Raw genomic sequence first — 26,465 nt, 5'->3', positions numbered from 1 at the left:
CTTTTCAAGAAAGAAAAAAACAGTGTAAATTGTATGCACAAAATAATGACGTCAATATTGGTCTTAATGAGAGACCTCCCAAAAAGAAATAATGTGTTGTGTGCAAACCAAAGTAGTTTTCTTTTACTTTATTATTCTAATGATCTATTAGACCTCTTATTCCGTTTTCTATACCACACAAGCAATATTGATTTCATGCGACTCAATGAAAAAATTCAATCGCCATTTGCATGACTATTTTAAAGGGACTAATACCTTCAGTGAACTTAAGACACTTTGAATTTTCACTAATCTGAATTTTTATATTTACTTTAATCCACAGGGGATATATGCTATCATGTATGGAAATCAATAAGAGTTGTTTTAATTTCAGTTTCATGCATGAATGCATGTATCAACAATAAAAGGTACACGATATATCCTCATTGTGATCACAAAGCTCCACAGGGACCTGGCACGATTTTTTTAAACTAACAGTATACATAGATATATTATAGTATCAAGGGTATGAACTCGGCGGTCGAGAAAAACGGACCTATTTTCTTAAAACCGTGATTATTTTAATAAATGGGTTCTATACAACATTGACGGATATCTTACCTTAAAGAGAAATAATTTATCTTTCCATTGAGTGCTTGATAAACAAAATTGGCCAAGTATTGACGAAGTTATGGCAGGATGAATCGGGAAATTTACGAAAAATATGCTAGGTAGACATTTCCCTGTCCGGTCGAAATGTCGTCTCGGCTCTATTGGGCATCTCAAAAACCAAGCCAAAATCACAAAATCTACGCTTGTGGTGGTAAACAGTACCCATAACTGTGTTCATCCACAATCTCCTTTGGGGGTGTCACGACCCGTACTTTTTAGAAACTCCATTTAAACATCGTGTAGCTCACTTACTTTAACCGTCACCGCCATGTTCATTTGTTCTTCGGAACGCTTCTCGAGTTTACCCACAAGCACAATATTACATAATTTGCATAATGTAGTCACGATATGTAAAGTCGAGAAGCGTTCCGAGAGAAAAACGAACATGGCGATGACGGTTAAAGTAAGTGAGCCTTTTTAGAAAAAAAATGTGTTTGTTTTTCTTCTTCTTCTTCTGCATCTTATAGCAGTTGTGGGATCTCTCTCTCTCTCTTTTTCTCTTTCTTCCCTCGTTTTCTCACCCCCTCCCCAAAATTAAGTGTTTGATGTATAGTTGATAATAAAAATGATGATTTTCTTTCCTTTGTGTATGAGTTAAGCGTGTGTGAAGGTATACAAGGGTGTGTAAGTGTGTGTGCATATGTTAGGGTGTTTATGTATGTATGTATGTCATATATGTATATAACTATATATGTACCTGTGCATGTATGCTTTGTAAGTATGCTTGTTTGTACATGTATCTATGTATGCATGTAAGTATGTATGTTTATAAGGAAATATGTAACTACTATACATATGATTTACAATATATGTGTGTATGTATAAATCTATGTAATGGATGTATGAATGTATGTATGTACTTATGATTGCAATTAATATACATGTATAATGTTTATGGTATGTCGGAGTGAATGTGTATATGCTTGTATTATGTTATTTACGATTAAAATGTCTTGAAAAAATAAAAAAAAAATATAAAAAAAAAATAGTCTGCACCTGTTTTTCGATTGTGAAAAAAATACCACTTGTCAGCGATGGAGCATTTTGATGTTATTTTTTTAATTCTTCAGGGAATGAACGAAATTTTGTTTGCAAACTGCGTGAATCCGAGTAGCGTGTTCTTACCAATGTTTGGAGACAAAATGTATTTCATACTCCGATAAAGTTGAAAAAATAGTTTTTTGACACCGGTGCTTATGAATTATTTTTTCAGACAAATTGATGAAATAAATACATTTCAACGTTTGATTCCATTGGTTTTCCAATAGGTTATTTCTTTCAAGGCAATATGCAACATCGATCTTAGAAAACAATGTTAAATATAAATATTTGGTCCATATAACTCGAATCAAGACTACGGATTGGGCCACGTTCTCTGTGGAACTGCATTCCATATACACTAAAGAAAGCTTTAGGATATTAGGACCTTAGGGTATCGTAGGACGTAATAGGATCAGGTGGTAAAGCGCTTATAAGCCGTCCGTTTTTTTTTTTTTTTTTTTTTGCGTAAACAGAACTGACCGGGGGTCGATCCCCGCAGGGACGTGAAAGGTCGGGGGACACCTGGCTGACCCCCTGTCCCCGACATACACACACACACACACACACACACCACACATACTCGGGTTACTATAGTTGTGAACCACCATCTGTGGACCAGCTTTATGGAACACTTTGTCTTACGGTTATGAATTTAAGTTGTATTGTATGCAAATGTTCTCATGTCTATTTCTTTTATATAAACATTCCTTAGATTTTTTTGTTAAAAATTTTGGAAAGAGTTACGATAACCCGTAATTGTGGACACCACTTTTGAGTTGTGGACACCGTGTCCACAAAGACAGTGAATATATCACACACACTTCATTCATGAAATGATAAATATAGACAATATCAATTAGTCTGAACTTCAAAGAATAGTTTTGACATTCACAACAACAATTGTTGTTACCTTTTACCAATATTTATTATGAAAATATAAAGTCAAGTATCAATACACAGTATTCAAATAAGAGTTTCTACAATCAATAAACCTAATCTGTATGGACACAAAACTAGATTTAAGGGGAAAATTGTTGCATTTAGACAAGCAAAATGCAAAGTGAACGGTATGAATCAAAGAAAAATAATCTATCAATATAACATTCAAATGTTTACACATTTATATTCGAAAATAATTCCCTTAATGAATCGGTCATATTATAAATCACATTGTGTCGGTGAAATTGGCTCGAAAATAAATCAATGAAAATAAAAATTTCATCGGTCATGAAATATAAAAAAACAGTAAAATATGAAAAAAATATATACATATATATCAAGTTTGAAAACATTGTTTCAAACATTGTTTGAAATTATAACTAATTTCTTAGGAAATCAACATATTCTGATTGTATTTTGATGAAATATCCTACCATATTTCCTATTTTGGTTAGCAAATGTGTTTAGATTACTAACATATTAAGGTATTAAGATAACAAAGGTAGGACATATGCAATATGTAAAATATAATTAAAGGGAAAACTTCCTTTTCTTTTCAAAGTAGACATAAAATTTCAAGCAAAACCTTGATAGGGCAATTCTGTATTTGTATGTTACAGAGTTATCTGCCCTTGCGGGTAGGTATTGATTGTGGCGTCATGTGTTTGCGAGCGTATTTAGTCATACATTTCGGAGAAAACGACGTGAATTGCGCTCACAAAATAAAGACGTAACAATCGATACCTACCCGCAAGTTAGCTAACTCTGTAATTTACAAAGACGGAATATGTACATGTACATTTGCAGATTAAGTTTTAAGTTTTCTTAAGTCTTTGAATGTCATTATAAAACTTTGTATTTGATTGATTTCCAATCTCGTCTATATAGGGCAGGTTCTTTTTGTTTTGCTAGATCGCATTCTTTTTTGTTGGGGACTTGGCGCAGATTGTAATTTTTTTTGAAAAGTTTCTGTATTGCTTCAGTTTCTTCTGTAGTCCACGCGATTTTTGTGGATGTTTTGGAAGCTTTCTTTTTTCTTGGCTGATCTATCTGGGTTTTGTCGAATCGAGCATCTGGTTCCCCTACGTCTTGCCCCCCTTCCATTGCAACCTCAACTATAAGAATAAACACAGTATCTTTTGTTAGAATTGCTATGAAGATGTATCCACAACATGTATTATTCTTAAAACTGATACAAGAGAGAACACATTGTTATTGAAGATACATGTATTCGATTTTGATAATTTTCTAAGCAGATGATGAGGTTTAAATCAGAGCAAAAAATAGGAGGATAAGTACTGGACCAAATTCATCTCGCAACACACCTGCAATCTCTCCAATGCCGTCATCCTCGAGCTCCTGTTCACTTCCACTCTCGTCAATAGCGACATCAACATCTGTATATAAAGAATGTTATAATATCATATTAAAATTCAATTTAAATCTGAAGTTAAAATATATAAAAATGCAAATATGAATTAAAATATCTATGAAGAACTAACCTCTTTTCCTGACATCTGCAAGCGCGTTGCCTGCATCTACTGCCAGCAGCATCTTGGCAACTTTCCCTAATTCAATGGCAGATTCCTGATTTCGATAATACTCCCTATGAACATTTATTGAATGGCCAAGGTGGTTAGATAGCCATTCCAATTCTCCATCATTTAGGTTCATCATCTAGATTAAAAAAACAAACATGAATTTTATTCAATGAACTTTAACATGATCCCGAAAGGGTCATTTGGGATCATTGACGTTAGGAAATAAAATTTATGTAAATGATATGCGAGATGCTATTAAACAGGCATAAGAAAAAAAAATTTGTATTATTGCAATACAAAAATATCAATAAATAATCTTAAAATGTCGACAGAAAGATCTACCTGTGTAACAGTAGCGATGTATTTTCGCATGTTTGTCGATCCAACCCTTTCCGGATACTCTAATTCCGCTTTTGATGCAAATGATCGCATGGCTACATGGCCCTCGATGTGGCCGTCTCCGTTTCCTCTGGGAAAGAGGTAACCATTTGTTTCACTTATTCCTACTTGATGTCGCTTCTGGTTAAGGACTTGGATGGATTCTTTGATATCGGGGGTCATTATCAGGGAGACGTTTCTACCTCGTTTACCCCTGATTTCAATCATGTCCAGTCTGTAACAATAATTACGAACTTTTACAAAATTAAAGCCTTGTATACATAATAATCGACATTATTATCAATGACACACGCAGTGGAATACAATATATGTATATAAATTAGAAAATATTTATAATAGAAGTTATGTGTGTTTCATTGGATGGTCATTGATATGTATTGATATGAAAAAAATGGAGGTTCAAATAGCAAAACCCAAAATTAGTTCATTTGTATACAGGTAAAGGTTCATGGCGCTAATTTAACGGTTTTGGAGTTATAGTCCCGACGAACAGACAGGCGGACAGAGCCCAAATTAATATCCCTCGCAAATGCGTTTTATGGGGAATAAAATGCATCCTGATGTGCGTGAGCTTCCTATCATTTAAGTCATTCTAAAATTCATTTTAGAGAAAATAAATAATACAATTGATATAGAAATACTTCAAAGATTCCATATTACAACAGTGATTACTAATAAGCACATGTTGTTCTTAACAAAACTGACTTGTCCATTATGATGCAATGAAGATATTATACAACAAAGTATCATTTGCATACCGTTTCACAAGCTGTTGTTCTGTTAGCGGCATTGAATTGATGATCTCTGTATTATGGCCTAGTTGCCAATTAGGCCTCTTTTCAAAGTCTTGTAGAAGAATTTTGCTGGTTTCTCCACTTCGGCGACGATTCAACATCATCACCCGACAGAGAATTACTGATGATAATTTTTGAAAATTTTCCATGTTGACACAATTCTTTAGTACTTTGGTTGCATCATGGAGCTCTGCATCCAAATAGTCCTTCAATTTAACAAGGTCTGCTGTTGTTGGAAGGAGAACTTGCTGGTTTCGTTTTGTTTCTTTGGCTGATCGTAAAGCTACAGCTGTGATCTTATGCTTCCATTCTTCCTCTATCAGCTTCATGAATCGCTCTGCGTCCTTTTCCCCTATGTCATCACTGTTTCGGAGAGCCTGACCCTTCAATACTACACAGCATTTCTTCAGGATGGGGCCACATTTTAAAGCAACAGATGGTGTTCTGAATTTACAAGCGTCATTGGTTTGCTCTATTCCTGAAAGATTTTGACAGGCTTCGATTGTACTGTCAAAGAAGGCGGGCTTCAGAAAGTCTTTTAAATAACCATTGGGATTTCCTACAGTGGCCCTCATCTCCATTACCAGCCTTCCCAATAGTCTTATCTCTTGGCTGATGTATGGTTTTTGTTTTTTCCCATGTTTGAGATAAAGGTTTTCTCCTACCTTTAAAATAACACGATCATTACGAATAATCAATGAAATGTCATCCACAATGAGGGTGCTGACGACGTTGTCCCTGAAACCCTTATGAAGGTCTGGATCCGATACTGACGACTCGAGAAGAAGAACACTATTTCTCTGTACCCTTGTATGCTTTTTGGTTTCAGTCGGTGCAAATAGACAATTTGAGCGATGTCTCCACAGCTCCGTTTTCAAGAAAAATCCAAGGCAAAATTCGCACGGAAGAAAGTCTGTATGTAAGTAGTTCTTCTGCTTACACGAGTTCGAACTTGGTCTTCTCGCTAAAATTAAAAACCCAGTGTTGCTCTTCAAAACATTGATATTATGTTTATAGTCTCCTTCCAATCGTAGTTTGTCCAATTTCTTTTCCTTTTCTTTCTTCATTGACGTTCCTAGGATCTGCTGAACTTGTGGCTCATTTTTGTGTACCGTTTGCAAATGTCGACCAATTCTTAGCTGTAACTTATTGCAAAAAAGGCAATTGTGCTGCTTGTCTACTACACGACGCCCGTCTTTGTAAGCGGTTGTTTCATTAATGACAACTGTAAAAAATGTATAAATATTGAGTCTAATCATTAACGTAAGTTTAATGGGTTTGCATTGTATCTAACGACGGTGATTGCGATTTTGAGTAATCACTACATTCTAATATGATCTTACGGAAATAATACATGTTGACAAAAAAAAATTAACTGCCACAGTGAAATAATTTATGTGCGAATGTGTAGCTCACAGGTATCTGCATATTTATGAAGTCAACAGTTTTACCATTATTTTATATATGTATACATAATTCATGGCTATTCGGTAACGTAGTTTCGCAATAGGTTATGAGACATCTGACCTTGTAACCGTTTGATAAACTAAACGTTGACAATCCTATTTAATACACTTGGTAAATATCATTTTGTCTAATGCAACATAATAAATAGAACTGATGAAAAAACCTCTGACCAGAGTATGTTGAATTCGTTGAAAATATGTAATGTTCTTATTATCTCGGTTACTTATACAAAGCAAATGAACATACTTTGGCCATCAACAGGATCTGTTATTAATGTGGGTTCGACATTGTCTTCCTCGATTGGTCTTTGCATGATCTATTGAAATATTAAAGCAAAAGTTAAGATTAAGTTTGTGCTGTGCATGACGAATTACAATTTATCTTTACGTTGAAATACAGATGAAATAACAAATATAACATCTTCGTGTCCGTACATGTTAGTTCAAAACCTATCAATAGCCGTTGAATCAAATTCAGTTATTACTCACTTGATGAGTTTTATTTGAATATATCGGAATTATTTCCGAGCGTGCTGTTTCATCCTCATCCTCATCGTCACTTTCTGAACTTATCTCGGGCACCTTGTAATCTGGGTCCGCATCAGAATCATCTTCTGACATGGAAAACTGAAAATTTTGTCATTGCATGTAAATAATTATGATTGAAATATACACGATTAATCACAAAAATCATATCGTTTCGACACTGGATATTGTCAAGATTATTCAAACAGAAGGGATCGTAGAATGGAAACATGGTCAAATTACTCACATCATTTTCCGAATGTTCGATGTCGTTTTGCGGCGTGCATCTTCTTTTCTCCATATTCTAGATGAAATATTAAATATCATTCTGGTTAGTCTTTATATAACACTGAATTTCTATTTGCAGCAAAACGTGTGAATAATCTTACAATTCAATACATTTATCTTGTTTTCACTTGATATAAAATGTATACCATACTGTAATAAATTCACCTTGCAAGGAAAGTTGAAGATTAAGTCATTACTATACCATTTTTAACCATTCTTTACATATGCAATACCTTTGATGACGAAACAGGGTATTGAAAACGGAAGGACCGGTCTCCAACGGAAATAACGTCATCATGATATAATCTTGTAGAGCCACGGACATTTTTCTTGTCAATCTGTACCGAGTGTGTCGTACATAAATTATCCAAGTAAACCTACAAAACACAAAATAATGCAGCTGAAATAACAAAATGAAATTATAATTCTAAAGGATTCAGCATTTGTAAAACTAGTGGTACAAATACAGACAAAAATAATTATATGGCACAAGAAATTGTGACAGTGGTTGTTTTGCTTTTACAGTGAAAAATACATTTTATCATCCTTTTTAATGTAATGCAGAATAATCCATCCATTTTCCATTGAAAATTAGTAGCTCCCGTGACTCAGCTATCAGAAAGATAGCCTACGATAAAAACTTATGATGTGTGACTGTATACAATGTGTTTTTATCAAAAATGTAGATTTTTCATTCATTTACCTGTCTGTTGTTCTTTACCGACAATTTGCAATGTTCAGGTGCTATCATTTCCCGATTTATTATTATGTCACAATTCTTCGACCTAAAACAAAAAGCAATGATCTAATTTCAAAATCACGATAACTACTTTTCTCATTTGTATACATTACTGGCAATGTATCTGAAAAAATGGGAATCATTAGATGCGGTACAGGTGATATACGTTCTCTCATCTATTGTATTTCAATAATGATGACTTGAAAGTGATGTTGGTATAGGTCTGCGAAAAAGCGCTAGAGAAAATAATTTGAAGTTGATTTTGTCGAAGCCAAAATTATATATACCTTCCGATTAAGCATGTAGAAGCTGTGAGAGGGAAAGCTGCACCATCTTCTCCAGTTGCACTAATAACTACGATGCTCCCATAGAAGTTTTGTCTAGAGTAAAACGACAGGAACTCTTGCATAGAGGTTCAATATTCAATAATCAACTAGCAATAAGTGTCCAGACATTTATGATGAAATTCGTAATTTGAAAATACCAAAAATAGATAAAAAAAAATAATAATAGCAATTACAGTGTACGAAAAATGATAAAAGTCGCCATATTTGTCTTCAATTGACTGCAATAAGAATTGAATGCAAATCCACGCGCTTTTATAATTAATACATATATATTGGTCAAGTTAGATTAAGATGTACATCATCTTTTATAAACCAACATATGTTACTAGCACTTACATAGCATTTTGATAATCAAGTTGTCAAATTGCATTTAATTTGTCTATTTACGTACCGGATAATGCGTGATTGGAGCAATCGGAATTATGTCACAGGTGACGTTTTCCATGCCCTCATCCTCACTTTCTAAGATAACATCAGACTCCGAGATACTATCTATTGGATCGTCATCAACATTGACAGATATATCATCCGATGTAGATATCTGGAAATTAATAAACATATATTTTGCCACTTGACTCTTGCCATCTTAAAAAGCATGTATAAGCAGATTCCATGTTATCACATTGCCCACATTATAGTACACACATCCCCGTTGAAAGATGGTGAACAAGAGATCACCATTTTTATCTTTAGCCACTGAATCTATCAGTAACTAGTACACTAACTAAGATACCTTCGAAATTTTTTCTGGTTAATTTGTTATTCACAAAATAAATCATTAACGGAAAAAGATCTGGAAGAAATGAAAAAATACCCAGCCTGCATAAAACTACCAACTATTTGAAGCGTTAATATATATCTATTTTAAGACGCTATGCCCAAACTATTTGAAAATAATTAAAATCATATTAATTTTTTCCACATAAAATTACAAGAAATTACCATTAAAGTGTCCACATTGTATTTTCATGCAACGGTTTGGTAAATAATTCAACTTGTGTCCATAATGTAATCAAACACACAGGAAAGATGCAAACAGACACAGTTATAAATATCTAAAGCAGGCTAATGAAGTAAAGTCATATTTATGTTATAAAATTACAAGAAACGGTTTTGCACCAAATTGTCCACAATGCTATTTTACACACAGGTTTAGTATAGAATCCTGCTTTGTGGACACGGTGTCCACAATGTAACCACACATACAGGAAAGATGAAAACAGACACAGTTGTAATTATTGACAGCATGTTATTTGTCGAATCGTTGCCTGGGATGATATAGTTTACATCTTTACATGACGGCTGATTATTTTAGGGATGAAAAATATCATTTTATATTTCAACAGTTAACATGAATTCAGAGAATACAACTCGAAATCTATTTAGACTACATCGCACTATTTATTGCATTAGCAGCGTATTACTAACACATTAAACTGATTCATCATACTGTCCATATCAATTCAAATTAAAAAAAGTAGGAAATTTGCACAACCTTATTAAAAAGATGGTGAAATTTCAGCTTGAAATATCCTTATTCTTTTCTAATATATCAAAAATGAAGTAAAAAATATAAAGAGTAAATAATTAAATTTCTGCCAATGGCCATATCATTGTTTCTATCTTCAGGTACTGAATGTATCGTCTCTGATGATTGTTGCTGATAAATGAAAAAAAAAGTGTCACATTATCATTTTATGATAAACTCGGTAAACATACATTCGATATTGTTTTGGTTGATTTCCTAGTCATAAAGTAAATCCCAAATAGAAAATGATCCGGAAGTTAAGAATAAAAACCCAACTTTAAAATCGTTAAAGTGCTAAATGTATGTCTTTTATGAGACACTTTACTCAAACTAAATGTATCTGAAAAGAGCTAAATTAAAGTCATATTTATGTTATAAAATTACAAGAAATGTTTTTGAACCAAATTGTCCACAATGCTATTTCACACACAGGTTTGGTATAGAATCCTGCTTTGTGGACACGGTGTCCACAATGTAACCACACACAGGAAAGAAGAAAACAGACATAGTTGTAATTATTGGCAGCATCCTATTTGTCGAATCGTTGCCTGGGATGATATAGATTACATCTTTACATGACGGCTGATTATTTTAGGGATGAAAAATATCATTTTATATTTCAACAATTAACATTAATTAAGAGAATACAACTCGCAATCTATTTAGACTACATCGCCCTATTTATTGCATCAGCAGCGTATTACTAACAAATTAAACTGATTCATCAGTATGTCCATATCAATTCAAATTAAAAAGGTAGAAAATATTGTCCGCTCCGCAATAGCAATAATAAAATGGATAAAATATAAAATAATTTGTTTTCCTGTATAGTAAATGAGACATCTACGTAAACATGTTATTTGCACAACTTTATTAAAAGATGGTGAAATTTCAGCATGAAATATCGTTATTCTTTTCTAATATCAAAAATGAAGTAAAAAACATAAAGAGTAATAATTACATTTCTGCCAATGGCCAAATCACCGTTTCCATCTTCCGGTAATGAATGCATCTTCTCTGATGATTGTTGCTGATAAATTGAAAAAAAAAATGCATCACATTATCATTTTATGATAAACTCAGTAAAATACATTCGATATTGTTCTGGTTGATTTCCTACTAATAAAATTAATCACAAATAGAAAATGATCCGGAAGTTATGAATAAAATCAACTTTAATAAGATATAGACTCATTAAGGAGCTTAATCTATATCCTCTATTAGACACTCTACCCAAAGTACATATATGTGAAAAGAAGTAAAGTCATATTTATCTTATAAAATTACAAGAAATGTTTTTGAACTAAATTGTCCACAATGCTATTTCACACACAGGTTTGGTATAGAATCCTGCTTTGTGGACACGGTGTCCACAATGTAACCACACACAGGAAAGATAAAAATAGACACAGTTGTAACTATTTGCAGCATGCTATTTGTCGAATCATTGCATGGGGTGATATAGATTACATCTTTACATAACGGCTGATTATTTTTAGGATGAAAAATATCAATTTAAATTTCAACAGTTAACATGAATTAAGACAATACAACTCGCAATCTATTTTGATTACATCGTACTATTTATTGTATCAGCGGCGTATTACTATCAAACTGATTAAGCAGTCGTGTCCATTTTAATTAAAATAAAAAAGGTAGAAAATATTGCCCTCTTCGCAATAGCGATAATACAATGGATAAATATGATATAATTTTGTTTTCCTGTGTAGTAAATGAAACACCTCCGTCAATATTATTTGCAAAACCTAATTAAACGATGGTGAAAATTCAGCATGAAATATCGCTATTCTTTTCTAATATAAAAAATGAAGTAAAAATATTAAGAATAATAATTACATTTCTGCCAATGGCTATATCATCGTTTTCATCTTCAGTCACTGAATGTATCGTCTCTGATGATTCCTGCTGATAAATGAAAAGAGTATCACATTATTATTGTATGTTAAACTCAGTAAAATACATTCGATATTGTTTTGGTTGATTTCCTAGTCATAAAGTAAATAACAAATAGAAAATGATCCGGAAGTTAAAAATAAAAACCCCAACTTTTAATAAAAAAAATATATATATGATCGTTAAAGAGCTTAATCTATATCATTTTATGAGACACTGTACTGAAACTACATGTATCTGAAAAGAGCTTAATTAAAGTTATATTTATGTTATAAAATTACAAGAAAAGTTTTGGCACCAAATTTTCCACAATGTTATTTCACACACATGTTTGGTATAGAAACCTGCTTTGTGGACACAGTGTCCACAATGTAATCAAACACACAGGAAAGGTTTAAACAGACACAGTTGTAAATATTGGCGACATGTTATTTGTCGAATCGAAGCCTGGGATGATATAGTTTACATCTTTACATAACGGCTGATCATTTTGGGATTAAAATATCATTTTACATTTCAACGGTAACATGAATTCAGAGAATACAATTTGCAATCTATTTTTACAACATCGTACTTTTTATTGCATCAGCGGCGTATTACTGTCAAACTGATTAAGCAGTCGTGTCCATATTAATCCAAATAAAAAGGCGAATATATTGCCCTTCCGCAATAGCGATAATAAAATGCATACAATACAAAATACTTTGTTTTTCTGTATAGTAAATGAGACGTCTACGTAAACATGTTATTTGCACAACCTTATAAAAAGATGGTGAAAAGTCAGCATGAAATATCATTATTCTTTTCTAATATCAAAAATGAAGTGAAAAATATAAAGATTCATAATAATTACATTTCTGCCAATAGCCATATCATCGTTTCTATCTTCAGGTACTGAATGTATCGTCTCTGATGATTGTTGCTGATAAATGAAAAAAAAGTATCACATTATCATTTTATGATAAACTCAGTAAAATACATTCGATATTGTTTTGGTTGATTTCCTACTCATAAAATAAATCCAAATAGAAAATGATCCGGAAGTTAAGAATAAAACCCAACTTTAATAAAAATATAAAACGTTAAAGAGCTTAATCTATATCCTTTTATTAGACACTGTACTCAAACTAAATGTATCTGAAAAGAGCTAAGTAAAGTCATATTTATCGCATTAATAATTTACAAGAAACGTTTTTGCACCAAATTGTCCACAATGCTATTTCACACACAGTTTGGTATAGAATCCTGCTTTGTGGACACGGTGTCCACAATGTAATCAAACACACAGGAAAGATGAAAACAGACACAGTTGTTAATTATTGGAAGCATGCTATTTGTCAAAACGTTGCCTGGGATGATATAGTTTACATCTTTACATAACGGCTGATCATTTTTGGGATTAAAATATCATTTTATATTTCAACAGTTAACATGAATTCAGAGAATACAATTTGCAATCTATTTAGACTACATCGCACTATTTATTGCATCAGCAGCGTATTACTAACAAATTAAACTGATTCATCAGTCTGTCCATATCAACTCAAATTAAAAAAGGTAGAAAATATTGCCCTCTCTTCAATAGCAATAATAAAATGGATAAATATAAATAATTTGTTTCCTGTGTAGTAAATGAGAGGTCTAAGTAAACATATTACTCGCACAACCTTGTTAAAAGATGGTGAAAATTCAGCATGAAATATCGTTATTCTTTTCTAATATCAAAAATGAAGTAAAAAAATATTAAGAGTAATAATTACATTTCTGCCAATGGCCATATCACCGTTTCCATCTTCCGGTACTGAATGCATCGTCTCTGATAATTGTTGCTGATAAATAAAAAAAAAACAATCACATTATCATTTTATGATAAACGCAGTAAAATACATTTGATATTGTTCTGGTTGATTTCCTACTAATAAAATTAATCACAAATAGAAAATGATCCGGAAGTTATGAATAAAACCAACTTTAATAAAAATATAGACTCGTTAAAGAGCTTAATCTATATCCTTTATTAGATACCGTACTCAAACTACATGTATATGAAAAGAAGTAAAGTCATATTTATCGCATAAAATTACAAGAAACGGTTTTGCACCAAATTGTCCACAATGCTATTTCACACACAGGTTTGGTATAGAATCCTGCTTTGTGGACACGGTGTCCACAACGTAACCACACACACACGGAAAGATGAAAACAGACACAGTTGTAATTATTGGCAGCATCCTATTTGTCAAATCATTGCCTGGGATGATATAGTTTACATCTTTACATAACGCTGATTATTTTTGGGATGAAAAATATCATTTTATATTTCATCAGTTAACATGAATTAAGAGAATACAACTCGCAATCTATTTTGACTACATCGTTCTATTTATTGTATCAGCGGCGTATTACTATCAAACTGGTTAATCAGTCGTGTCCATATTAATTCAAATAAAAAAGGGCGAAAATATTGCCCTCTCCGCAATAGCGATAATAAAATGGATAAATATGAGATAATTTGTTTCCCTGTGTAGTAAATGAGATATCTCCGTAAACATATTATTTGCAAAACCTTATTAAAAGATGGTGAAAATTCAGCATGAAATATCGTTATTCTTCTCTAATATCAAAAATGAAGTAAAAAATATTAAGAATAATAATTACATTTCTGCCAATGGCTATATCATCGTTTTCATCTTCAGGTACTGAATGTATTGTCTCTGATAATTGTTGCTGATAAATAAAAAAAACAATCACATTATCATTTTATGATAAACTCAGTAAAATACATTTGATATTGTTCTGGTTGATTTCCACCTAATAAAATTAATCACAAATAGAAAATGATCCGGAAGTTATGAATAAAACCAACTTAATAAAAATATAGACTCGTTAAAGAGCTTAATCTATATCCTTTATTAGATACCGTACTCAAACTACATGTATATGAAAAGAAGTAAAGTCATATTTATCGCATAAAATTACAAGAAACGGTTTTGCACCAAATTGTCCACAATGCTATTTCACACACAGGTTTGGTATAGAATCCTGCTTTGTGGACACGGTGTCCACAACGTAACCACACACACACAGGAAAGATGAAAACAGACACAGCTGTAATTATTTGCAGCATCCTATTTGTCAAATCATTGCCTGGGATGATATAGTTTACATCTTTACATAACAGCTGATTATTTTTGGGATGAAAAATATCATTTTATATTTCAACAGTTAACATGAATTAAGACAATACAACTCGCAATCTATTTTGACTACATCGTTCTATTTATTGTATCAGCGGCGTATTACTATCAAACTGGTTAATCAGTCGTGTCCATATTAATTCAAATAAAAAAGGGCGAAAATATTGCCCTCTCCGCAATAGCGATAATAAAATGGATAAATATAAGATAATTTGTTTCCCTGTGTAGTAAATGAGATATCTCCGTAAACATATTATTTGCAAAACCTTATTAAAAGATGGTGAAAATTCAGCATGAAATATCGTTATTCTTCTCTAATATCAAAAATGAAGTAAAAAAATATTAAGAATAATAATTACATTTCTGCCAATGGCTATATCATCGTTTTCATCTTCAGGTACTGAATGTATTGTCTCTGATGATTCCTGCAGATAAATGAAAAAAGTATCACATTATTATTGTATGATAAGCTCAGTAAAATACATTCGATATTGTTTTGGTTGATTTCCTACTCATAAAGTAAATAACATAACAAATAGAAAATGATCCGGAAGTTAGGAATAAAAACCCAACTTTAATGAAAAAAATATATTAAATCGTTAAAGAGCTTAATCTATATATTTTATGAGACACTGTACTGAAACTACATGGTATATGAAAAGAAGTAAAAAATCATATTTATCGCATAAAATTACAAGAAACGGTTTTGCACCAAATTGTCCACAATGCTATTTCACACACAGGTTTGGTATAGAATCCTGCTTTGTGGACACGGTGTCCACAACGTAACCACACACACACAGGAAAGATGAAAACAGACACAGCTGTAATTATTTGCAGCATCCTATTTGTCAAATCATTGCCTGGGATGATATAGTTTACATCTTTACATAACGCTGATTATTTTTGGGATGAAAAATATCATTTTATATTTCATCAGTTAACATGAATTAAGAGAATACAACTCGCAATCTATTTTGACTACATCGTTCTATTTATTGTATCAGCGGCGTATTACTATCAAACTGGTTTATCAGTCGTGTCCATATTAATTCAAATAAAAAAGGGCGAAAATATTGCCCTCTCCGCAATAGCGATAATAAAATGGATAAATATGAGATAATTTGTTTCCCTGTGTAGTAAATGAGATATCTCGTAAACATATTATTTGCAAAACCTTATTAAAAGATGGTGAAAATTCAGCATGAAATATCGTTATTCTTTTCTAATATCAAAAATGAAGTAAAAAAAATATTAAGAATAATAATTACATTTCTGCCAATGGCCTATATCATCGTTTTCATCTTCAGGTACTGAATGTATTGTCTCTGATAATTGTTGCTGATAAATAAAAAAAAAAAATCACATTATCATTTTATGATAAACTCAGTAAAATACATTTGATATTGTTCTGGTTGATTTCCACCTAATAAAATTAATCACAAATAGAAAATGATCCGGAAGTTATGAATAAAACCAACTTAATAAAAATATAGACTCGTTAAAGAGCTTAATCTATATCCTTTATTAGATACCGTACTCAAACTACATGTATATGAAAAGAAGTAAAGTCATATTTATCGCATAAAATTACAAGAAACGGTTTTGCACCAAATTGTCCACAATGCTATTTCACACACAGGTTTGGTATAGAATCCTGCTTTGTGGACACGGTGTCCACAACGTAACCACACACACACAGGAAAGATGAAAACAGACACAGCTGTAATTATTTGCAGCATCCTATTTGTCAAATCATTGCCTGGGATGATATAGTTTACATCTTTACATAACGCTGATTATTTTTGGGATGAAAAATATCATTTTATATTTCATCAGTTAACATGAATTAAGAGAATTCAACTCGCAATCTATTTTGACTACATCGTTCTATTTATTGTATCAGCGGCGTATTACTATCAAACTGGTTAATCAGTCGTGTCCATATTAATTCAAATAAAAAAGGGCGAAAATATTGCCCTCTCCGCAATAGCGATAATAAAATGGATAAATATGAGATAATTTGTTTCCCTGTGTAGTAAATGAGATATCTCCGTAAACATATTATTTGCAAAACCTTATTAAAAGATGGTGAAAATTCAGCATGAAATATCGTTATTCTTCTCTAATATCAAAAATGAAGTAAAAAAATATTAAGAATAATAATTACATTTCTGCCAATGGCTATATCATCGTTTTCATCTTCAGGTACTGAATGTATTGTCTCTGATGATTCCTGCAGATAAATGAAAAAAGTATCACATTATTATTGTATGATAAGCTCAGTAAAATACATTCGATATTGTTCTGGTTGATTTCCTACTCATAAAGTAAATAACATAACAAATAGAAAATGATCCGGAAGTTAGGAATAAAAACCCAACTTTAATGAAAAAAATATATTAAATCGTTAAAGAGCTTAATCTATATATTTTATGAGACACTGTACTGAAACTACATGTATCTGAAAAGAGCTTAATTAAAATCATATTTATGTTATGAAATTACAAGAAACGTTTTGGCACCAAGTTGTATACAATGCTATTTCACACACAGGTTTGGTATAGAATCCTGCTTTGTGGACACACGGTGTCCACAATGTAATCAAACACACAGGAAAGATTTAAACAGACACAGTTGTAAATATTGGCGACATGCTATTTGTCAAAACGTTGCCTGGGATGATATAGTTTACATCTTTACATAACGGCTGATCATTTTGGGATTAAAATATCATTTTATATTTCAACAGTTAACATGAATTCAGAGAATACAATTTGCAATCTATTTAGACTACATCGCACTATTTATTGCATCAGCAGCGTATTACTAACAAATTAAACTGATTCATCAGTCTGTCCATATCAACTCAAATTAAAAAGGTAGAAAATATTGCCCTCTCTTCAATAGCAATAATAAAATGGATACAATATAAAATAATTTGTTTTCCTGTGTAGTAAATGAGAGGTCTAAGTAAACATATTACTCGCACAACCTTGTTAAAAGATGGTGAAATTTCAGCATGAAATATCGTTATTCTTTTCTAATATCAAAACTGAAGTAAAAAATATAAAGAGTAATAATTACATTTCTGCCAATGGCCATATCACCGTTTCCATCTTCTGGTACTGAATGCATCGTCTCTGATAATTGTTGCTGATAAATAAAAAAAAACAATCACATTATCATTTTATGATAAACGCAGTAAAATACATTTGATATTGTTCTGGTTGATTTCCTACTAATAAAATTAATCACAAATAGAAAATGATCCGGAAGTTATGAATAAAACCAACTTTAATAAAAATATAGACTCGTTAAAGAGCTTAATCTATATCCTTTATTAGATACCGTACTCAAACTACATGTATATGAAAAGAAGTAAAGTCATATTTATCGCATAAAATTACAAGAAACGGTTTTGCACCAAATTGTCCACAATGCTATTTCACACACAGGTTTGGTATAGAATCCTGCTTTGTGGACACGGTGTCCACAACGTAACCACACACACACAGGAAAGATGAAAACAGACACAGCTGTAATTATTTGCAGCATCCTATTTGTCAAATCATTGCCTGGGATGATATAGTTTACATCTTTATATAACAGCTGATTATTTTTGGGATGAAAAATATCATTTTATATTTCATCAGTTAACATGAATTAAGAGAATACAACTCGCAATCTATTTTGACTACATCGTTCTATTTATTGTATCAGCGGCGTATTACTATCAAACTGGTTAATCAGTCGTGTCCATATTAATTCAAATAAAAAAGGGCGAAAATATTGCCCTCTCCGCAATAGCGATAATAAAATGGATAAATATGAGATAATTTGTTTCCCTGTGTAGTAAATGAGATATCTCCGTAAACATATTATTTGCAAAACCTTATTAAAAGATGGTGAAAATTCAGCATGAAATATCGTTATTCTTTTCTAATATCAAAAATGAAGTAAAAAAATATTAAGAATAATAATTACATTTCTGCCAATGGCTATATCATCGTTTTCATCTTCAGGTACTGAATGTATTGTCTCTGATGATTCCTGCAGATAAATGAAAAAAGTATCACATTATTATTGTATGATAAGCTCAGTAAAATACATTCGATATTGTTCTGGTTGATTTCCTACTCATAAAGTAAATAACATAACAAATAGAAAATGATCCGGAAGTTAGGAATAAAAACCCAACTTTAATGAAAAAAATATATTAAATCGTTAAAGAGCTTAATCTATATATTTTATGAGACACTGTACTGAAACTACATGTATCTGAAAAGAGCTTAATTAAAATCATATTTATGTTATGAAATTACAAGAAACGTTTTGGCACCAAGTTGTATACAATGCTATTTCACACACAGGTTTGGTATAGAATCCTGCTTTGTGGACACGGTGTCCACAATGTAATCAAACACACAGGAAAGATTTAAACAGACACAGTTGTAAATATTGGCGACATGTTATTTGTCGAATCGAAGCCTGGGATGATATAGTTTACATCTTTACATAACGGCTGATCATTTTGGGATAAAAATATAATTTCATATTTCAACGCTATATATGAATTCAAAGAATACAACTTGCAATCTATTTGACAACATCGTACTTTTATGCATCAGCGGCGTATTACTGTCAAACTGATTAAGCAGTCGTATCCATATTGATTCAAATAAAAAGGTGAACATATTGCTCTATACGCAATAGCGATAATAAAATGCATACAATATAAAATAATTTATTTTCCTGTGTAGTATTATTTGCACAACCTTATTAAAAGATGGTGAAAAGTCAGCATGAAATATTATTCTTTTTAAATATCACAAATGAAGAAAAAAAAATAAAGAGTAATAATTACATTTCTGCCAATGGTCATATCATCGTTTCTATCTTCAGGTACTGGATGTATCGTCTCTGATGATTCCTGCTGGTAAATGAAAAAGGTTTCACATTTATTTTATGATAAGCTCAGTAAAATACATTCGATATTGTTCTGGTTGATTTCCTAGTCATAAAAGTAAATCACAAATAGAAAATGATCCGGAAGTTATTAACAAAACCAACTTTAATAAAAATATAGACTCGTTAAGGAGCTTAATCTATATCTTTTATTAGACACTGTACCCAAACTACATGTATCTGAAAAGAAGTTAAGTCATATTTATCGCATAAAATTACAAGAAAAGGTTTTGCACCAAATTGTCGACAATGCTATTTCGCACACAGGTTTGGTATAGAATCCTGCTTTGTGGACACGGTGTCCACAATGTAACCACACATACAGGAAAGAAGAAAACAGACACAGTTGTAATTATTGACAGCATGTTATTTGTCTAATCGTTGCCTGGGATGATATAGTTTACATCTTTACATAACGGATGATTATTTTTGAGATGAAAAATATCATTTTATATTTCAACAGTTAACATGAATTAAAAGAATACAACTCGCAATCTATTTTGACTATATCGTAATCGTACTATTTATTGTAACAACGGCGTACTACTATCAAACTGATTAAGCAGTCGTGTCCATTTTAATTCAAATGAAAAAGGGCGAAAAAATTGCCCTCTCCGCAATAGCGATAATAAAATGGATACAATAATTTGTTTCCCTGTGTAGTAAATGAGACGTCTCCGTAAATAAATTATTTTCATAATCTTATTAAAGATGGTAAAAATTCAGCATGAAATATCGTTATTCTTTTCTAATATCAAAACTGAAGTAAAAAATATAAAGAGTAATAATTACATTTCTGCCAATAGCCATATCATCGTTTTCATCTTCAGGTACTGAATGTATCGTCTCTGATGATTCCTGCAGATAAATGAAAAAAAGTATCACATTATTATTGTATGTTAAACTCAGTAAAATACATTCGATATTGTTCTGGTTGATTTCCTAGTCATAAAGTAAATAACATAACAAATAGAAAATGATCCGGAAGTTAGGAATAAAAACCCAACTTTAATAAAAATATAAAACGTTAAAGAGCTTAATCTATATCTTTTATGAGACATTGTACTCAAGCTAAATGTATTGAAAAGAGCTAAATGAAAGTCATATTTATCTTACAAAATTTACAAGAAAAGTTTTGAACCAAATTATCCACAATGTTATTTCACACACATGTTTGGTATAGAATCCTGCTTTGTGGACACGGTGTCCACAATGTAACCACACATACAGGAAATATGAAAACAGACACAGTTGTAATTATTGGCAGCATATTATTTGTCAAATCATTGCCTGGGATGATATAGTTTACATCTTTACATAACGCTGATTATTTTAGGGATGAAAAATATCATTTTATATTTCAACGGTAAACATGATGTAAGAGAATACAACTCGCAATCTATTTTGACTACATTGTACTATTTGTTTTACCTGCGGCGTATTACTATCAAACTGATTAAGCAGTTGTTTCCATATTAATTCAAATAAAAAATGGCGAAAATATTGCCCTCTCCGCAATAGCGATAATAAAATGGATAAATATGAGATGATTTGTTTCCCTGTGTAGTAAATGAGATATCTCCGTAAACATATTATTTGCAAAACCTTATTTAAAGATGGTGGAAATTCAGCTTGAAATATCGTTATTCTTTTCTAATATCAAAAATGAAGTAAAAAAAAATATATTAAGAATAATAATTACCTTTCTGCCAATAGCCATATCATCGTTTTCATCTTCAGGTATTGAATGTATCGTCTCCGATGATTCCTGCTGATAAATGAAAAAAAAAGTATCATTATTATTTTTTAATAAACTCAGTAAACTACATTCGATATTGTTTTGGTTGATTTCCAAATCATGAAGTAAATCAGAAATAGGAAATGATCCGGAAGTTATGAATAAAATACCAACTTTGATAGAAATTAAAATCGTTAAAGAGCTCTATCTATATCTTTTATGAGGCACTGTACTCAAACTACATTAATATGAAAAGAATTAAAGTCTTATTTACCTTTAAAGATTACGAGAAACGGTTTTGTACCTAATTGTTTGGTATAGAATCATTGAAATATATGATAAGAAACTGTGAACATATTCCTGGTGTATAATTATAAACATTTCTAAATTATATTTAGTCATTCCCTTTGAATTTTCATTGCAGTTAACACTATCAAAATACATAATCAAACAAAACAATGTAAGACAAGAAAAATGAGCCAAATAATGTAGACATTGCTTTTCTGTCAGATTAAGAAAGTGTTTATTATAACTCACCTCAGCAAATTGATTCTCCCAAGGTAATTTGTCGATACCATAGTCGTATCTTAGTTCTTCACCTTGTGCAATATCCCTTTAAAACATATCAATATAATTGGGAAATATCTTCTTGGCAAATGTGGTTAGAGAGCTATTTTTTCATAATTCGAGGAATTCAATTTAAAGAATTCATTAATCCTTTCTAAAGGCACTCTTCATTTGACCTAGTATAAATGTAAGCAAAAATAACAATATACACATATTGCTCTCATCTTTAAGTATATAATAATAGTTTCGAAATAGAATCAATTGATAGTATTTCATTTTACTTTAACTTTCGTATGTTAACTGGGTTCAATTTAAAATAATACAACCAATTACCGAAGGCTGAAAAGACAAAGACGTGGCGTGCCATCTAAATCAATCAATCTCATTGTTGAATTTGCTATTCCACGTTTCGCATGATTTACCAGGCGTCCAAGAAGTGCTCCTTCGGTAGGTTCTTCCGTAGCGTCAACACTTCAGAAAAACACAAAGGTTGGAATTTATTTCTTTTAATTTTTGACGGATATATGAATATGCACAAGGTGTTTCTTTTTCAGTGTTTTTTTTAGAATTGTAGTAGACGATTACATGAATACAACATCCACATTTCCATATTCTAGAAAGTCATTTACATGAATATGAATTTGATTTTAAATTCTATCTGCCTTTTCAGTAGTGTTGTAAGTTTAGTGTCATGTTCTACAGTGATATATTTTACCATGCTTTCCTTCCTTTAAAAACAAAGTGGAATGTGTAATTGGTATCAGGAACTATCTCCGCAGCTTTTCCTTCGATGAGTTTCCCGGCATACTCAAGAAGAAAATCACCCTTAGAGATGAATCTGAGAGCAAATACTCCCCTACCTGAAACACACCACTCGCATTTAATACTTGTTGTGAAGTATTAAGATGATTTTCAATAACATATACATTTAGGCTTAGGTACCAAAACGTATGATGTATTAATGAATGTTTTAGAGCATGGAATGATTGTTTTGACTATTTAATGAAAACTTGTTATATGAACATTAACAAATAATATTAATCGATTATACGTGTTGTATCTAGCTGCAAATACTTTTACAAGTATTAATTCCTCTTCATTTGAAAATGTAAAGCAATCTATAAATGTAAACACTAATAAAATATTAAGGATACGTATTAACAAGTATCCATTTAGACTATCAACGCTAACTTACCGATGAAATCATTTATATAACGATCCTCAAAACCAGGTTGATCTTCGTTTTTAAGGAGAAATGTTTTTGCAGTGTCCTCTGGTTTACATCGTCTCCTCTTTCGAGGGGCAATACCGACCTTAATGCGTAGATACATTGAGTTACGATATTTCTCAGGTATTAGACAATCAACGATTTCTGTCTTTTCATGATAACAAATCAATATAAATAACCCAACAAACTCATTTTCCTTGGTTACCTTTTTTATGTATAAGGCATGGAATCGAAACTACACATTCATATCTATCTTCGTATGATTTATAGATTTATGTTTATGGCAGTCAGCATGCAATTACAATTATATCGATGAAAGAAATACAAGTACATCTAATACACATATAGGATGTATGGATGTATTTTACATATGGCACTTAAGTCTTGGTATAAATATAAGTTAAGCCGAAATCGGGTGTTCTACTTCTATTATACGAAATGAAGAGATTAATCAAATGGCATGATATATTGATAGAAGGCCGTTCGTTGCCTCATTTATCTGTATGTGGTGATATTATATATAAGTATAGAATAGTATATATTGTATATACTTACATTCTTTTCATTGATCGGTGTTTTCAACGCAAAATCTGATTTAAGAATTTTCTTCCGCTTTCCCATTCTATATGTAATTCCAAATTAGCACCCTTGCAAGAAAACAAAAGCGTTGACCATGAGATAAAAAAAAAACCAAATATGACTTTTTGTCTATGCATCAAGTGATATAATTTTTTTTAATTTTATTTTAGGTAATATTTCAAACGGATCTTTATTTTACATTTTGCTTTAATATGAATTTCCATTAATTATATAGTACCTTCAATATTTACATGTGATTAAATATATATATATAAAGTACACGTACCATTCGAATTCACTTTAATTTAAGGGAAACTATTATAGAAATACAACCTTTTGATCCAATGCCTTTCACTCACAATTAAATAACATATCTTATCAAAAGGAAGGAAGAAGAAAGAAAACAAAATGTAACTTACCAATGTCCACGTGTACCATCAGCAGCCAAACTGGACTTTTGGTACCTCAGCTTACTTGACATTTTTGCGGGAAACTTGTGGGGTTCATGGTAGGTTAATAATATGGCATAGAGTTTTATTCAATGTACAACTCATAAAAGTGCCCCACATTGTACCCCTAAAACCCTTTTGGCATGTGAAGATCATTACTGATAAGGAACTGACCTACACTAGCCACTGCAGCAGCAACAGCTGCAGGTGACCCGTGACCCAGATAAATAACGCAATTAAGTGTGTATGTGAGATGACTTCACACACTCCACTCGGCACAATTTTACGGTCATTTACACATGGTGTGTATGGTGGTGGTTCACAACGCTGTTTTATACTTTTCTTAAAATAGATTTCTGAGGGTGAAAGTAGGCCATAGGATGAGTGTACACTATGGACACCAAAATTTGGTGTCCACAATTCAAAATGTGTCCACAACGTTGGTCTATACATCGTTTCGGTGTCCACAATAACACAAATCTGAGAGCACGCACGTTCACACACGCACTTCACCACACGTTCACACACGCAGTTTCACACACGCACTTCCACACACGTTCACCCAAACGTTTCATAACACGCACTTCTCACAGTTCACTACACACGTTTCACCACACGCACATCACAAACGCAACACCAGAATCACTGACCAGCATAACGACAGTGAGGAAATCTGACTGCATTTTCCGCGTTCATAGTGAAAATAAGGTATGTTAATATATTATTTCGTGTCTGAAGTTGTGTTTTCCGTATCGGAAAAATTTATATTAAGAATATATTAGTATTAAATATTGCATTTTTAACCAGGTTTGACGGAATACCGGCGACCTTTTGTAGAGGTGCAGGTGTCAGCTCTTCCAGCGAGCCGTTGCGTTCCCTTGTCTTTTATATAAGTATATAGGCCTAGTACACATGTACTACACAAAAACAGACTTATCTCACAACCTACGTTACAAGTCCCTGTTTGTGGTTAAATACGGTTTTCTGTTCACTCAGCTTGACGGCGCGGTCGGTTCGGTGTGGTTTGGTACATGTGTGTTAAATACGGTTTTCTGTCACTCAGCTGACCAGAGCGGGACGGTGGTGGTTTTGTACATAGTGGTTAAATTACGGTTTCTGGCACATCAGCTGACAGAGCCGGGTCGGTTTTCGTGTGGTTGTGTACACATCGTGTTAAAATACGGTTTTCTGTCACTCAGCTGACGGAGCCATGCTTCTTTATGGCTCAGTCGGTATAGCGGTAGTTTTTTTCACATCTGAGACGCGTTCGAATTCCTGGTCGGGATACTCGAGAGGAATCATTTTGTGTATTGTTCCCTTTTCTTCTAAAGAATTTGTATCAATCGGTATAAGATTTTACAGACAGTCAAGGTTGTTAATTTTGATTTAAATTTGATGCATCTCGCCAAACACGGAAAAACGTTTAAATCAGCATCTAGAGTTTCTGGTCAGATGACTTCAGTTGTGCTGAGTTGGGTTGTCCATAACGAATTTGTATGTATATGGTTCGAATATAACAGCTTAGTGTTCGAGAATGAGTGCCATAACTTTGGGCAATTCCGTTAAA

The 26,465-nt window shown here is 32.1% G+C and overlaps 1 protein-coding gene across 1 annotated transcript; it reads right to left on the bottom strand.

Annotated features, from left to right (window-relative positions):
- Positions 1-3,474: 3,474 nt before the first annotated feature.
- LOC138313300 (uncharacterized) lies at positions 3,475-25,386 on the bottom strand. Its single transcript, XM_069253801.1, has 27 exons — positions 24,426-25,386; positions 23,838-23,955; positions 23,358-23,502; positions 22,976-23,113; positions 22,613-22,688; positions 22,040-22,108; positions 21,130-21,195; positions 20,237-20,305; positions 19,357-19,422; positions 18,457-18,525; positions 17,540-17,605; positions 13,933-14,001; positions 13,026-13,094; positions 12,116-12,184; positions 11,220-11,288; positions 9,122-9,271; positions 8,671-8,783; positions 8,348-8,429; positions 7,878-8,021; positions 7,604-7,660; positions 7,321-7,458; positions 7,079-7,148; positions 5,330-6,590; positions 4,515-4,785; positions 4,134-4,308; positions 3,957-4,028; positions 3,475-3,746 (listed from the first exon to the last, which is right to left on the bottom strand). The coding sequence occupies exons 1-27, from the start codon at positions 24,489-24,491 to the stop codon at positions 3,475-3,477; spliced, it is 4,029 nt and encodes a 1,342-aa protein (XP_069109902.1). The 5' UTR covers positions 24,492-25,386.
- Positions 25,387-26,465: the final 1,079 nt, after the last annotated feature.

Source organism: Argopecten irradians, unplaced genomic scaffold (assembly GCF_041381155.1).
Source record: "Argopecten irradians isolate NY unplaced genomic scaffold, Ai_NY scaffold_0641, whole genome shotgun sequence".
Taxonomy (NCBI): Eukaryota; Metazoa; Mollusca; class Bivalvia; order Pectinida; family Pectinidae; genus Argopecten; species Argopecten irradians.
The sequence above is the reverse complement of the archived record's forward strand: the minus strand, read 5'-3'. Positions and strand labels throughout refer to the sequence as shown.

Excerpts from the sequence above, each read along its gene's own strand:
- LOC138313300 (XM_069253801.1), bottom strand. The coding sequence starts at position 24,491 with ATGGGAAAGCGGAAGAAAATTCTTAAATCAGATTTTGCGTTGAAAACA. Across the intron at positions 20,306-21,129 it reads ATATGGCTATTGGCAGAAAT|CAGGAATCATCAGAGACGAT; the intron begins GTAATTATTACT and ends TTCATTTACCAG. Across the intron at positions 8,022-8,347 it reads CGGTAAAGAACAACAGACAG|GTTTACTTGGATAATTTATG; the intron begins GTAAATGAATGA and ends TGTGTTTTGTAG.